General features: G+C 40.4%; 1 protein-coding gene across 2 annotated transcripts; it reads left to right on the top strand.

Annotated features, from left to right (window-relative positions):
• The first annotated feature begins 89 nt into the window (after positions 1 to 89).
• LOC121953986 (transcription factor Sp3-like) lies at positions 90 to 12,950 on the top strand. Of its 2 annotated transcripts, none has more exons than XM_042501283.1 (9): positions 90 to 889; positions 1,216 to 1,313; positions 2,897 to 3,127; positions 4,789 to 5,379; positions 8,402 to 8,602; positions 9,017 to 9,221; positions 9,329 to 9,518; positions 10,220 to 10,416; positions 12,580 to 12,950. In XM_042501283.1, exons 1-9 carry the CDS (start codon positions 883 to 885, stop codon positions 12,828 to 12,830), a joined length of 1,971 nt encoding a protein of 656 aa, XP_042357217.1. In that variant the 5' UTR covers positions 90 to 882; the 3' UTR covers positions 12,831 to 12,950. The 2 variants fall into 2 exon arrangements, with proteins under 2 accessions (XP_042357217.1, XP_042357218.1); XM_042501284.1 differs by having other exon boundaries at positions 90 to 929.
• Positions 12,951 to 13,771: the final 821 nt, after the last annotated feature.

Raw genomic sequence — 13,771 nt, 5'->3', positions numbered from 1 at the left:
AAACAAAAAATAATTCACTCATATAATGTCTGGGGGTATTGCCACATACGTTTTTGTAATAGTCTAAAAATGTTGCTTTTTGTAAACGCAAGAGAGCAAAATGTTGAGTTAAAATCAATCAAGAAAAAATTGAAAGAGGAGTGATTTCCTAAAAATTCTTGTTTATGGATAAAGAATTACACTTAAGACACTTTCATCTCTCAATGTCCATGTTAACACTTTCTTTTTGCTAATTGCGTAATCATTTAAATATGAAATTAAACTAAATTAAACTACCAGCCACAAGTCCGTAAACAGCTGTAACATCTTTTGTTGTAGGCTTGTAATGGAGGCGAGCTGATGATTTAAAGTGAACACAAAACTTTATAAACTGACTCTCGTCGCACATTTACTGCATGTTTACGTGCTTATGGCGATACCACCACGCACTACGTCAAAGCATCGACCAGTATTAAGAATGTGTAACTTGATTGTACCGCAAACGTATAAAATAAAGTGTTAAATTTCAACACAAACGCCACTTTTTAACAAGTATCTCTGTTGGGAATTCAACAACTGCATTCCATCTCCTGTCTCGCTCAACAACAAACAGGAAACACACGTCCTATGAAAAGTGGCTGACATTCCGCTCAGCCAATAGCGGGCGCGGAACCTTTCGTTAAGCCAATCGCGTTAGAGAAGAAGGGCGGGACATCCTGTAATGTGATGCAAATTCGACGGTCAAGCCTGTTAGTCCCACCTTTTTGTGTTTCCCGCACCGTCAATCAAAATAGAAAAAAAACGACCCGAATTCACCGATCAACACTAGCCCGCCTTTGATAAAATAATCATGTTTGGAGTTTAGTTTATCTGATAATCCTCCCGGTTACTACCGTTAACGCTATGACTGGTACGTAAACATTTAGCGCATCGAAGCGTGCAACTAATCGGTGAGTTTGTGCAACCTACAGCGAAGCAAGCTGCGTCTTTTTTATCTTTTGCTCCGCTGCTAACTAGCTAGATATGGTTAGCTAACTGAGCTAGCTGGCTAGCCACGGAGTTGACAAAGTAAACAGTCGATCTGGGCCAAAATCGCCACACAATCTGCGCTGCAAAGTTGAATTTCGCAGTCAGCTCCTTTTGGACTGGAGAGTGGGGATGCTTTGCGGGCTTTTCTGGCAGGCAGGAGTTGAAGATTACAGAGTTTTGCTGAGTTTCCCCCTCTCTCCCTGCTAGCGCCAGAGCAGCCTCTGAAACAAGGAGAAATGGCGTCCGCGGACGTGGACAGCAGTCAAAGCGAGTTTCTGCAACCCGCCGGCGCAGCGGAAACACAGGTATCCGACATTTTCTAGCTCGTCTTTCTTGCTCGCTTTCGATGTCTGGTTGTGTTTTTGAGAGCATGAAGTTCACACGTTTTAAAATTTTGATGGCATGGGGTGAAAGCCGTACACTTCCTGTGTTCCCCTCAATAACGGCCACCCACTTTACCCCTGTAAAACCCGCCCATAGTGGGTAGGACACTGAAGTCAGTCACTTGGGTCGGCTCAGTGGAAGATAGCCGGTGTACCTTGGGCTGGGAGGATGCCGGGGTGTGATAATATTGCAGGCAAAGACTCCATAATCAAAACAGTAGCGTTCAGTTGTGTTGCAATAGCCACCCATCCCCCACACCGTGCTCTCCAGCCTGTTATGTTCACTCTGCATGTTGGTGGTTGTGGTTGTTGCATCGTTTGCATCAGAAGAAATCCTGCACAATCGTCCACTCCCTTTATCAATAATAATTATAACTTGATGTGTGTAGCACCTTTGAACAGAGTTTACAAAGTGCTTCGACAAGCAAAGCAAAAGAACAAGGCATAGATGAAAATACAACAAGACAGATCCAAACAGTCCTACAAGGGTAGAGTTCAGGGATGCACAATAATATAGACACATCATCAATACTGGCAGACATTTGCTTTAAAATGAAATATCCAAATCGATGATTTCTGTCCATATCACAAGCCGATATATATGTATTTTATTGATAAAGTGCAGAACATCATCCCTAAGTTGAAGCATTTTTTATTTTGCACAATGAATAATATTACATACACTGAAAATCATTATATTTCACGTCTCCATCTGCTGGTGAGCCATCACAGCCAGTGTATGCATAATATGATGGTAATTCTACTCCAGAAGAGACTTGATTCTCACTTAAATAAGGTGGTAAAAAAGTAGATATATCAATATCACTATCGATTATCAGCCAAATGGGTTGTTTGTTTCCTATTGGCATATGGGATATCATCAAAAAATACAGTATCTGTCATTCCTAGTAAAGTCAAATTAAAACAAAAGGACAAATAATGTAATATGCAGGTTGCCAAATGTCAGTACAGAATTTTACAAACAAATAGACCATACATAGTAAAAACAAATACAACAAATAAAATGAAGTGAAACATACATAAAATAGGTGAAAGCAATTCTATAAAAATGGGCTTTAAGAAGTGATTTAAAAGAAGTCACTGATTATGGGGTCGAGGACCTGGTGGCAAAAGTCCCTGAAGTTTTAAGCCTCTACTTTGGACCAGCCAGAAGGGCCCCACCTGAGGATCTAAGGCTGCGAACTGGCTCATATGGAGTCAGCATTGCTGTTATGTAGCTTGAGCCAAGACCCAGACGAGCTTTGAAAGTGATAGGTGAAATCTTAAAATCACTTCTAAACGGAGAGAAGCTAGGATTGTGGTGATGTGACGCCGTCTGTTAAATCTAATGATTTACTCTTTCTTTCATCGAAATCTCTGAATCCATCACTGATTTGCAGATAATAGCCGGGCCGGTCCTTCGTTCCTGTGATGTAATCTGAAGATGAGATGAATCTTGTTGATGAAGTGTGATCTGATCTTTTTAATCTGAATGTTACTCCCAGACGACAGATATGTCAGCCATTCAGCTGACGGGCTCAGACCGATGGGAGGTGTTAACTCCAGTCTCAACTGGGAAGGAGGACCAGGGAATCGTTCACATTCCAAACTCTGGGATCGTCACGTCCAACGGGCAGTACATGCTTCCTATCGGGAGTCTCCCCAGCCAGCCCATTTATGTTACAGCATCTGGGAATGAGGCTGCAGCCAACGGCGTGTCCAGCATTCAGTATCAGGTAAGAACAGAGAAAGACATTTTAAAGTACAGTAGATGTTCTGTTTAGGTCAGTCCAGACTCTGGCCTGGTGGCCAATTGTGGCCTTCAGACCAATTTTAAGCGGCCCTCGGCTTGTCTCTAAAAATATACTATTTGGGCATTTCCAACAGCATGTCGATTCGGTTCAGTCCAGTTTGGTACACATTTTCTTTAAATTTCCATTGTAAAAAGTTTTGGGTGGTACCTTTTTGTACTTTTGTCACCCTTCTGCTTCGGGTACCCAGCGCACAGTTCTGGTACCAAAATGTGGAGCTAGAAACACTTTCAGTCTACTGGATACACAACGCTCTCTCAAGATGTAAACAAAAAGTAATATTCTTACGTCCATTTTCCTTATTAAACAGAGAAACACGACCATACAACTTCTGAATTCATGTTTCTGTCTTTTACCAAAAGTAAGACTTGTGCGTCACAGAACCTCTTGTTGTTGTTGTTGTTGTTGTTGTTGTTGTTGTTGTTGTTTTCAGCTGCAGCACATCTAGAAAATCTGAGTCTCGCAGATTTTTTTTCATAGTACGCCAACGATTTTCAGCAAAAATAGACTGTGAAAATGGTCTTTTGATAATTATATTGATTCTATACCACCTATCATTACAGTTTTAGTGTCTTTATCTGTCGCAGACATGAGGAAATACAAATGTATCTGTTTAACTCAACCTTTCTTGTTTCTGTTTCAAATTATAAGCCCTCAGACAGTGTTTCTGTTGACAGAATCCCTTCAGTTGTTGATGCAAACCTTTTTACTGAGAAACATTTGCAGGATTGTGTTGCTGACGATGCAATAGCTTGCATGACTTCATAAATTAATAATGTGTGCTTTTAATTGTGGAAATACAGTAGTTATAACAGTAGGCAGCTCTGCAGCAGTGCCGTAGCAACAAACGCTGCCAGCATACACTGCTCACGCATGCAGTGTGGCTCCGGCGTAACCTCCAGGGCACATGATGCGCACTGCATGCCAAACATCCTCAATACAGCCTCTCCAGTATGGAGTTAATAAAAAGATGAGGGTCTGTATTTTTGGTGGTATTATCACTTTCAGGATTTTGAAATACCCTGGTAAACTGTAATACTGTGATACTGCCCATACCTTTAGAGTGTTTAAAATATGTCAACATAGACATACTTGGACCCTCTAAATGGGTCCAAGTCTATTTCCCGTTAGAGAGTTTGTTAATGCAGTAGCCATAGCAACAGAAGAGCAATGAAACAGTCTATTGAAGACTATTTTGCTTTAAGATGAAACAGTTTGTGTCATTTGTATGTGTTTTATTTTACTTTTTTTTAAAATAACCCTTATGACGCAAGAAGCAGCTGGTCCTCAGGTATTTTCGCATTATCCAGTCTATCCCCCAATTCAAAATTTTGGACACCCCTGGTTTAAGCTATGATCTTGCTAAAAACGAATGCTGGTAGGGCACCCGCTAGCTCACCTGGTAAAGCGGTCACCCCATGTACAGAGGCTGTGTCCTTGCCACAGCAGCCGTGGATTCGATTCCAACCTTGGCTGCATGTCATCCCCTCTGACTCCCCCTTTCACACTCTCTGCCCTATCAAATAAATGGAAAATCACTAAAACATAATCTTAAAAAAAACAAAAACAAATGCTCGTTCTTCCAGGTCATACCCCAAATCCAAAATGCAGATGGGACACTTGCAGGATTCACACAGGGACTGGATGACGGCACGGGACAGATCCAGCTCCTCCAAGACGGCACCCAGGGCAGCATTGGTATCAGCTGTGCCACGACGGCGACCACAGACCTCCTGACGCAGGCGGGGCAAGTCCAGTCAATTCAAGGTGTTCCGCTGACTGGGGGGGCAGCGTACACCGGCACAGTCCCCGTAGGACTACCCAGCAATATAACATTCGTCCCTATAAACAGTGTGGATCTGGAGTCTCTAGGGCTGACCGGTGCGCAGACGGTCCCCATTGCAACAGGTGTAACACCCGAAGGTCAGCTGATCATGGGCAGCCAGACGCTGGACAATCAGGGTCAGGACGCTGGCGTCAAGCAGCCGCTGGTGACGGTGAGCGGCACCAACCCGGAGCTCTACGTGCCAACCACCACTTCCTCCTCCAACACCTCCCAGCTTCCGGAGACCATCGACGGCACTGGGGTTCTGACCCAAGCGACCGCCGTGTCCGCAGGTGTGTCAGACCCCTCCTCGGAGAACTTCAACTCCCACAACCACCTGCAGCAAATCCAGGTAAGAGCGTGTGTCTTTAACATGATGTCATTGTATGTTGGTTTGCATGCTTTAAAGTAGCAGTCCTGAGATAATCTGATGGGTCACAAGAATTTCAGTTTTAAGAAGAAAAATACATATTTATGCGAAATAAAATGATGAGATGCACGATACTTTCACCTTTTAGGCCTCTAGAAATGCAAAAAGGAAAAATCACTTTTAGTTCCGAACTAATTCCATAACTGCTAAACACAGATACATGAGACCGGTACAGGGTTCCTACGATCATGGAAAACTTTGAAAAGTCATGGAATGTCTCAGTCTTATTCTAGGCCTAGAAAAGTCATGGAATTAGTAAAAAATCAATAAAAGTTTTGATTTTTTTTGTGTGCGGTCTTACGTAATGTAAAACAAACTTAACTATCAGAAATTGGAAAAGTTTGCTGTTTGATTTGTACACAATAATTGACGTTTGTAGTAAAGCAGGCAGATACTATACTGTTCTGTTCATGTTATATGTTGTGATTGGTCATTCAGTTTTATTATTGGTCCTTGAAAAGTCATGGAAAAGCTTTGAGATTTTGTCAGTGGATATGTGTGGGGACCCTGGTGGTAGTGTTGTTTCTTTATTATTTGATTTGATAGTTTAGACTTTAAGTCAAACTTAAGAACATTAGTTTAATGGAAAAAAGGAGTATATTGAAAAAGCCTAATAATAATCTTTGAATTAAGGCACGTTAAAAAGTTTTATTGGTATCTTTATCAAAGTCAGGTATTGCGTTACCACTAGTATCTTGAAATTTCAAACGATATCAGTCCTATGATGGGGAGTACAAAGTTGATTCAATTTAAGGGTCACCGGCAAAAATGGTTGGGAGCCACCTCTTTAAAGGGGAATTACGGCCATTTTCAAAATTCATACTTGCTATTCCTGTGGTCTCAGACAGCCCTAATATGTAAGTTAAGATAAACGAGTCTTCCCAAATCCACATACTAGAGAGCTAAAACTCAGATATGTGATGTCATAGGGCAGACGTTCTCAAAGTCCGGACCCCGGTCCGACAGCAAGTCAGTCCGGACCGAACCCATACCCTGTATTGGGAATGCAATAATACAAAATAATGAAGTGTTCATTCAAAATTAGCAAGTTAGTTAACAGCTATCAGGCGTTCATGTTCTGATAAAGACGTTTGGCGTCTCTGTTAGTGTACATGACGTTGCCAGTGCAGTGAGGATGTCAAAACCGAGTTTTCGCCAAACAGTGGACCGAGAAATATGCGCTCATTTTGCCCCAGTCCATCTCGAAGCCCATGTGTTTGATTTGCACAGGGACGGTTTGAGTTGTGAAGATTGGGAATGTTAAACGCCACTATAACAAAGAGCACAGACATTTCAAACAGCAATACAGAGGTGAGGATAACAAAATCTCAACAGTTAAAATCTTCTGATGAATCATCAAACAAGTTGTGTGTGAGATCTGTGACGCAGCAAGCTACTGAAGCCTCTCTCCCAACATCCTGGGTGCTGGGCAAAAAACGTATCACCTCAACACCAGTCGTTCCGAACCTCTGGCCTGAAGTAGAAATCAGATTCAGACCTTTGGATATTAAGTTTGAGAAGCCCTGTCATAGAGTATGTAGTCTGATGCTACTCTATAGATGATCATTTGGAGGGAGATTTTATAGATGACAGTGAGAGCACCCGGGGAAGTCCTCTGAGTACGTGTGTACATTTTCTGCTACAGAACTGAAAACACTACAATCGAATAAATCTCATTTTGGTTTAAAACCGAAAAGAAACAGTCTGGGAGTCCATAAAATCAGACTCCCATTTATTATTGACGAAGCAGCTCCAGACTTGATGACATCATATGTTTGTCACTTCACTGTTTTTTTCCTTTTAGAAAAAAACAGTGAAGTGACAAATCAACGATATTGATTAACCTTTCCAAGGCCACAAAAATAACATATGTGGCTTCCTAATTTAGGTCAGGAGCCCCTTGAAGGACCCTCAGTGTGTCTTATACGTATCTCAGTTTTACACGAACATATTTGGACGATCATAGTAGCCTCCCACAAGGAATCATTTGTTGTTTTTTCACGTCTTTATACATGTTTATTTGCTGCATAACTACAGTTAAAAGTGTAAACTGCACTTCTGTGATCAGATGTCAGCTTGTGAATACAATGCTCTTGTGCAACCAGCTCTCAAGTGCTGGGAGTCTCCCTGAGGGCCAACAACCACAAATGAATTCTTAGCCTGTGGGAAATGCTCTTGCTTGCAATTTATTAACAACACTAAGGCTAAATGTCCACTGTACTGTTAAACCAAGGCCTCTGACATATTCGCGTGATTTTAAAAAGTCTAAAAATGTCGAATTAAATTCAATTTGGTAAATATTAGGTCTTAAAAGTAATTTAATTTGTGAGGTTTTGATAGACACAAATATTTTAATTTCATTTTTCCATCTTTTAATTCATTTTTGCCAAAATGAGTTATGCTCCTCTGCATGAAAGTCTGGACACCAGATGATGTGAAAGACATTTCTGATGTTACACATTTTTATACCTGCCGCTGAACCTTATACTCTCTTTTTACTTTATACATGCACTTATCGGTTGGCAAAATGTAGATCAACCTAACTCACTCTAATAACCGTACTCCTACATGAAACCTACCTCTGCAAGGCATGATTTTTTAAATAGCACCCTTCAGACACAAGGCAATTCAAAGTGCTTTATATGGGCAGAAATTCACGAATTACAATACATTAAGAAAGCATTAAGATTGCATCCAAACACTTAAAGACAATCAAAGAGCAGAAGCAAAAAGCAAACAAAAAGGGACCACATACTTAACTTACATGCAATGGTTGAATAAGAAGAAGATAATTTGTTCCAAAATTAATGTCAGATATGGTTAAAAATGATCTAAAAGGCATTAAATTTAAGTTTCTGACACCTGTGGTCACCCTGTAGAAACATAATGTGAATGTATTTTCTCAGCCTGTGTGTGATTGTCGTGTATTTTCATTCCTCTGCAGGTTTCATCCTCGAACGCCACCACTATCTCGCAGCCCATCCTGCAGCTGTCTGGGGACAGTCAATCCCAGGTGGCTCAGGGTCAGGACCTGACTGCAGCAGGCCAAACTCTGCAGAGTGTGCAGCTGGTCAACCCAGGGACCTTCCTCATCCAGGCCCAAACTGTCACCGCTACTGGACAGATCCAGTGGCAGACCTTCCAGGTAACTGATGAGGAGGTTTCTTTATGTTTTATACACAAGTTGCTGATTGGCAATATCTGAGTAGCATGTTGTGTTTTCGCACTGTGAGAGATGTCACATTGCTAACACATATTGCACAGGGTTCGTACGGGGGCTGGAAATACTTGAAAATTAATTTTAACGTGGTGTTTTCAAAGTTTGTGAAGAGACTTGCCTAAAATTGTAATGACATTCTTTTATAAATCACTCTCTAAAAGAAGTCTGGTTGGTTTAGATCGTACAGGTGTACACAATAATGTTGCCACTGCATTGTTTATAAATAAGCATGTAGATTAACACAACTGCAAGGTGCTGGAAAAGTTTGAAAATGCTTGAAAAGGGCTTGAATTTGACTTTGGAAAAGTATAGGAACCCTGACCCCATCTCTCTCTGTAGGTTCAGGGTGTCCAGTCACTCCAGGGGCTCCAGTTGCCTCAGGGGCAGGGGCAGGCCCAGCAGCTGACCTTAGCCCCGGTCCATACCCTCCCTCTGGGCCAGACAGGCCAGGTCAGCCTGCCAAACCTCCAGACAGTCACGGTGAACTCTGTAGCGCAAAGTGGAGTTCAGTACACACAGGGGGAGGACACAAACAGTCCAGCTGGTATGGGACACCTGCAGATGCTTTACATCACACATAATTCTTATTTGACTGAGCAAGTGTTCAATTTCTTGTGTGAAATCTCGTCTTCATCTTCTTCGGTGGTTCAGGTATCCAGATTAAGGAGGAGCCGGACTCTGAGGAGTGGCAGCTGAGCGGCGACTCCACGCTGAACCCCAGCGATCTGAACAACCTGCGTGTCCCGATGGGAGATGAGGACATGGAGACGACAGGCGGGGAGGGCAAGAGGCTCCGCAGAGTAGCCTGCACCTGCCCCAACTGCAAAGAGTCTGGAGGAAGGTGGGCCTGTCGAAAAACACAAACATTACAGATGCCTGGAGGGGCTGATGATCTGCTTACCTTTAAGAAAAAAAGAAGTACTTTATCAATCCTTTATTGGGGAAATAATTCTTTTTAATTAGAAAAGATAGGAAATTAACACTTAACTAAATGAGTCACTAAAACTTTATTAAACATCATAATTACAGTAATGAACAATATTATAACAATATTATGCAGGTTTGTTCAGAGACAGCCCATTTTCATGCAACCATAAAATCAATTTAAAGAGGCGTTTCATTGATAAACCCAGATGTTTTCAGTAGAGCGACTGTATTAAACACTCAGTGTCTCAGTATCACAAATTAGCTTTTATTGCTTCTTTTATTGTTTTAGAACTTGTGTTTAACTGGGAATGATCTGTTGCAGCCAGCTTTACATTCCTGTACTGAAGGAGTTTAACTGGTTTTAAATCCTGCTCGTGTGGTATTAACATTTCATATTCCCATGCAAAACTCAATTTGCATGCAAAAAAACATTTATGCAAATAAAAAATGCAAATGTTTTGGCTAATCTTTTATGAGCACAGTGACATAATATTATTATTCTTTCATTATTTAGAAGTTCTGGTAATTTTGTTTCTTTTATCTGTTTGTATTGTTTGTTTGCAAATTGTTATCCTTTGAATGCCACAATATTTGTGTCTCCTACCCACTTCACAGAGGTTCAGGCATGGGGAAGAAGAAGCAGCATATCTGCCACATCGCCGGCTGCGGGAAGGTTTATGGTAAGACATCCCATCTCCGAGCTCACTTGCGCTGGCACAGTGGAGAGAGGCCCTTCGTCTGTAACTGGATGTTCTGCGGGAAGAGGTTCACCAGGAGCGACGAGCTGCAAAGACACAGGAGGACACACACAGGTGACACAATGCCACGTTTCACCCCATAACACAGTTTTTATACAGTTTTCATGTTTTTGAGCTAGTCTGAAGCTGTGAGTAAGTATCGTGTTGGAAGAGTGACGACAAAAACGTTTGTACCTGGTTAATTACTGTTTTCTGTCCATGGTACAAACTTTAAAGGAAGATATTTAGTTTTTAAGAGATGTTCCTGTAGCCAGACTTTGCAGTTAAAACATAAGATACCAAAAATAATTTTCCCGTTTGTCTGCAGCTGTCCCTTCCATTGTTTTTGATTACGCAATGTTCAGCGATAAAAGGTGTCAAGCATCATCTGTGAAATGAGAAAATGAAACCGGCTGCAGCTTCAAATCCAAATGCTGAGACATTTTAAATGATGTATAGCTAAGTCTGGCTTTATTATGAAGGCAAAAACTACAGGACCTCTTCATTAGAATTCAAATATGTTAGGTGTTGAGTTGAATAATGATCTATAATAGATATTGAAATGATCCAAGCTGTCTAATCAGTATCTATAAAAAGTATCTGATTTAGGGCTAAAAAAGGAATGTTGATTTAATGACTAGTTATAATAGAAAGTTAACACTCATATATTGAACATTTTAAGTAAAATGTCAAAAGTGTGTTATGTATTTCATTATTTTTATGTAACTTAAGTCTTAAGACGCTTTGTGCTTCATCTGGCTACAAGAGATTTTGTGTGGCCCCTGAGTGTGATTTGAAATGCATGCATTGTGTTTGTATCATCAGCGGTACATTTCAATGCTTCAGTGCTTGAATTTCAATCACTTCCAGTAGCTTACAGTTTATACACAACTCAGCTACTGTGTGAAACTGTGTCCTCCTAACAAGCTTCAGTAACGTTAGAAAGCACTCCGAATGCCGCGGCTGCATGGCAAATAGTGGCACCTTGTGAGTGTTGCAGAAATTGCAACCTGTCATCAATGCTAATGCCAAATTTAGAGATTTTGAGATCTTGGCAGTTGGGGTGTTGAGATGAGAGGGAAAGATATTTAGTTGTGTGTGTGCACATTTTTTTTCTGTGCGGCCTCAACCATATGGGGGCTATTTTATAAAAAAATCATAGTAAAAATATTCATAGTATAGTATGTCATAGAATATGTTATGAAAAAGTTATTTTATATTAAACCAGAAAAATGTAATGAAAAAGTCAGATAGTATGTTACAAGATATACAAAAAAGACCATAATATAATGTCATCAAAAGTCATAGTATAGTATGGCTTAAAATGTATTTTAAGATGTCATGGTGTAGTATGCCATAAAAAGTCATAGTATGGTACGATATATATATATCTAATTTTTTAAAGTGTCAGTATAGTGAGGCCTAAAAATGTTTGAAAATGTTTGTATATTATGGCATAAAAAGTCATAGTATATTTTTCCGTAAAAAGTATGCTGATCAGAAAAATAAAAATTTAATAGTATACAGTTAAAAAAGTCATAATATAGTATGGAATGAAAATATATATTAAAAACTGTTAGTAGTAGTTGCTAGTCATAGTATAGTACAGCAGATAAATAATTGTATAGTAGGGTATAAAAATGTTATTTAAAAAAAATGCCAATACAGTACGACCTTAAAAAGATACATATAAAAATATTGTCGTATTGCATAAAAGTTTATTCAGTACAGTATGGCTTAAAATTGACTTTAAGCATAGTACAGGATTCAAATGTAACAGAATAATAAGGCTTTTAAAAAGGTAGAACATTTTCATAGTTAGTATGCAACAGAAAGTTCATATCCATCCATGTTCGCATATATGCTGATGGTTGTGCTTGCCTTTATAAATTTTACGTAATGCGAGTTCAAGTACTGAACAAATGTTTTTTTTTCTTTCATAGCTGATTTTTGATTTGAAGCACTTGTCTGTAAGACTCTGTAGTAAGTTTTACACACTTTACAGGTCAGAAAATACTCTCGTGGGAAAACTTTGTAATGGTTTCACCTTCTAAATGATCCGCAAATAGATTTTTGATTTATCTGTACCGCAATTTATAGTTACTTATTAGCAAACATAAAGCAAGTGAGCTGGTCTAGTCCATTTTCAGTCAGTGTTTAATGGTGCGTGTGTTAACCGGTAAAGGTTCTATTTGCTCCTGTGCATTGTCTGATTTTTCTGTTTCACGGACGTCACAGGAGAGAAGAAGTTCGTGTGCACAGAGTGCTCCAAGAGGTTCATGCGGAGTGACCACCTGGCCAAGCACATAAAGACTCACCAGAATAAAAAAGGTGGGGTGCCCTCCTCCACGTCTCCGCCCACCACCGACGCCGTCATCACTGCAGACGGCACCACACTCATCCTCCAGACCGCCGCCCACGACCTCGTAGCCAATCAGGAGATCCCTTTGCAGCTGGTCACGGTGGCACCTGGTGAGGTTATGGAATGAGGGGGTGAGGTGGTTTTTGAGAACTGGCCTATCACAGGGACCTCTTGGGCTTTTTTCTCTCCCCTCTTCCTATTTTGTTTGTTTTTTACATATGAATATATACGTAAATATATATGACAAATATATATATTTTAAGTAAGAGTTATCATGACTTTATGTTTGTTTTTTGCAGTCTTTTTATAGGCGAGCAAAAAAAAACATTAAAATGTGGTTGCTATGTACACGCGTAAACACACAGACAGACATCAAAACGCATTAACACACAACACGTGACATGAATACTCAACACAATGAAATGCCTTATTTTGTATCATACTCTTGTATAAAATGCTGGAGATGCATGTGTTTTTTTAAGCTTTGCAGAAGATGTAAGTGTAACGGAGATAAATGTGTTTGTGAAATGGAGATGATGGTGAGTAGTAGTTTCTGAAAGAGGGAAAAGGAAGCAGTGAACCTTTCTGGGATGATTACATTTAGAGTTCTGACAAAACCGAGCAGTCTGTTTGAAACAGCGCTGCATCTATGCTGAACTATTGGAGCCATAAATGTAAGCTTTTGTTTTTAACGGAAAAGTTCAGCATTTTGAGAAACATGCTCTTTTGTTTTCTTGCAGAGTGATATCAATCTCACTTAATTTATGGCAAGAAAACAAGTGATTTCCCCCAAAATGTTAAACTCTCCTTAAAGCCGCAACATCTGTTGCACAATCACGAGTGGCTCTGATGTCTTGCTGTGCTGCTTCAAGCAGGGCGGGAGGTTCAGCTGGTGTCAGAGTAGGATGACAGTGCCACTGATCTGAAGTTGTTTTCCACCTCGAGGTGGGGGAAATGGATGCAAGCCGCTCTGAAAAAGGGCAACTTCTTTCAGCATCTGGTCAGTCTGAACAGAATGTCTCATCTGTCCTCACGAGCACGCCGTCCGCTGTGCTTGTCAACGTCAAA

The sequence above is a fragment of the Plectropomus leopardus genome, chromosome 14 (assembly GCF_008729295.1).
Source record: "Plectropomus leopardus isolate mb chromosome 14, YSFRI_Pleo_2.0, whole genome shotgun sequence".
NCBI lineage: Eukaryota > Metazoa > Chordata > Actinopteri > Perciformes > Serranidae > Plectropomus > Plectropomus leopardus.
Note: the sequence above shows the minus strand (reverse complement) of the source record. Positions and strands in the feature narration are given on the sequence as shown.

Excerpts from the sequence above, each read along its gene's own strand:
- LOC121953986 (XM_042501283.1), top strand. Across the intron at positions 3,128-4,788 it reads TGTCCAGCATTCAGTATCAG|GTCATACCCCAAATCCAAAA; the intron begins GTAAGAACAGAG and ends TCGTTCTTCCAG. Across the intron at positions 9,222-9,328 it reads GGACACAAACAGTCCAGCTG|GTATCCAGATTAAGGAGGAG; the intron begins GTATGGGACACC and ends TCGGTGGTTCAG.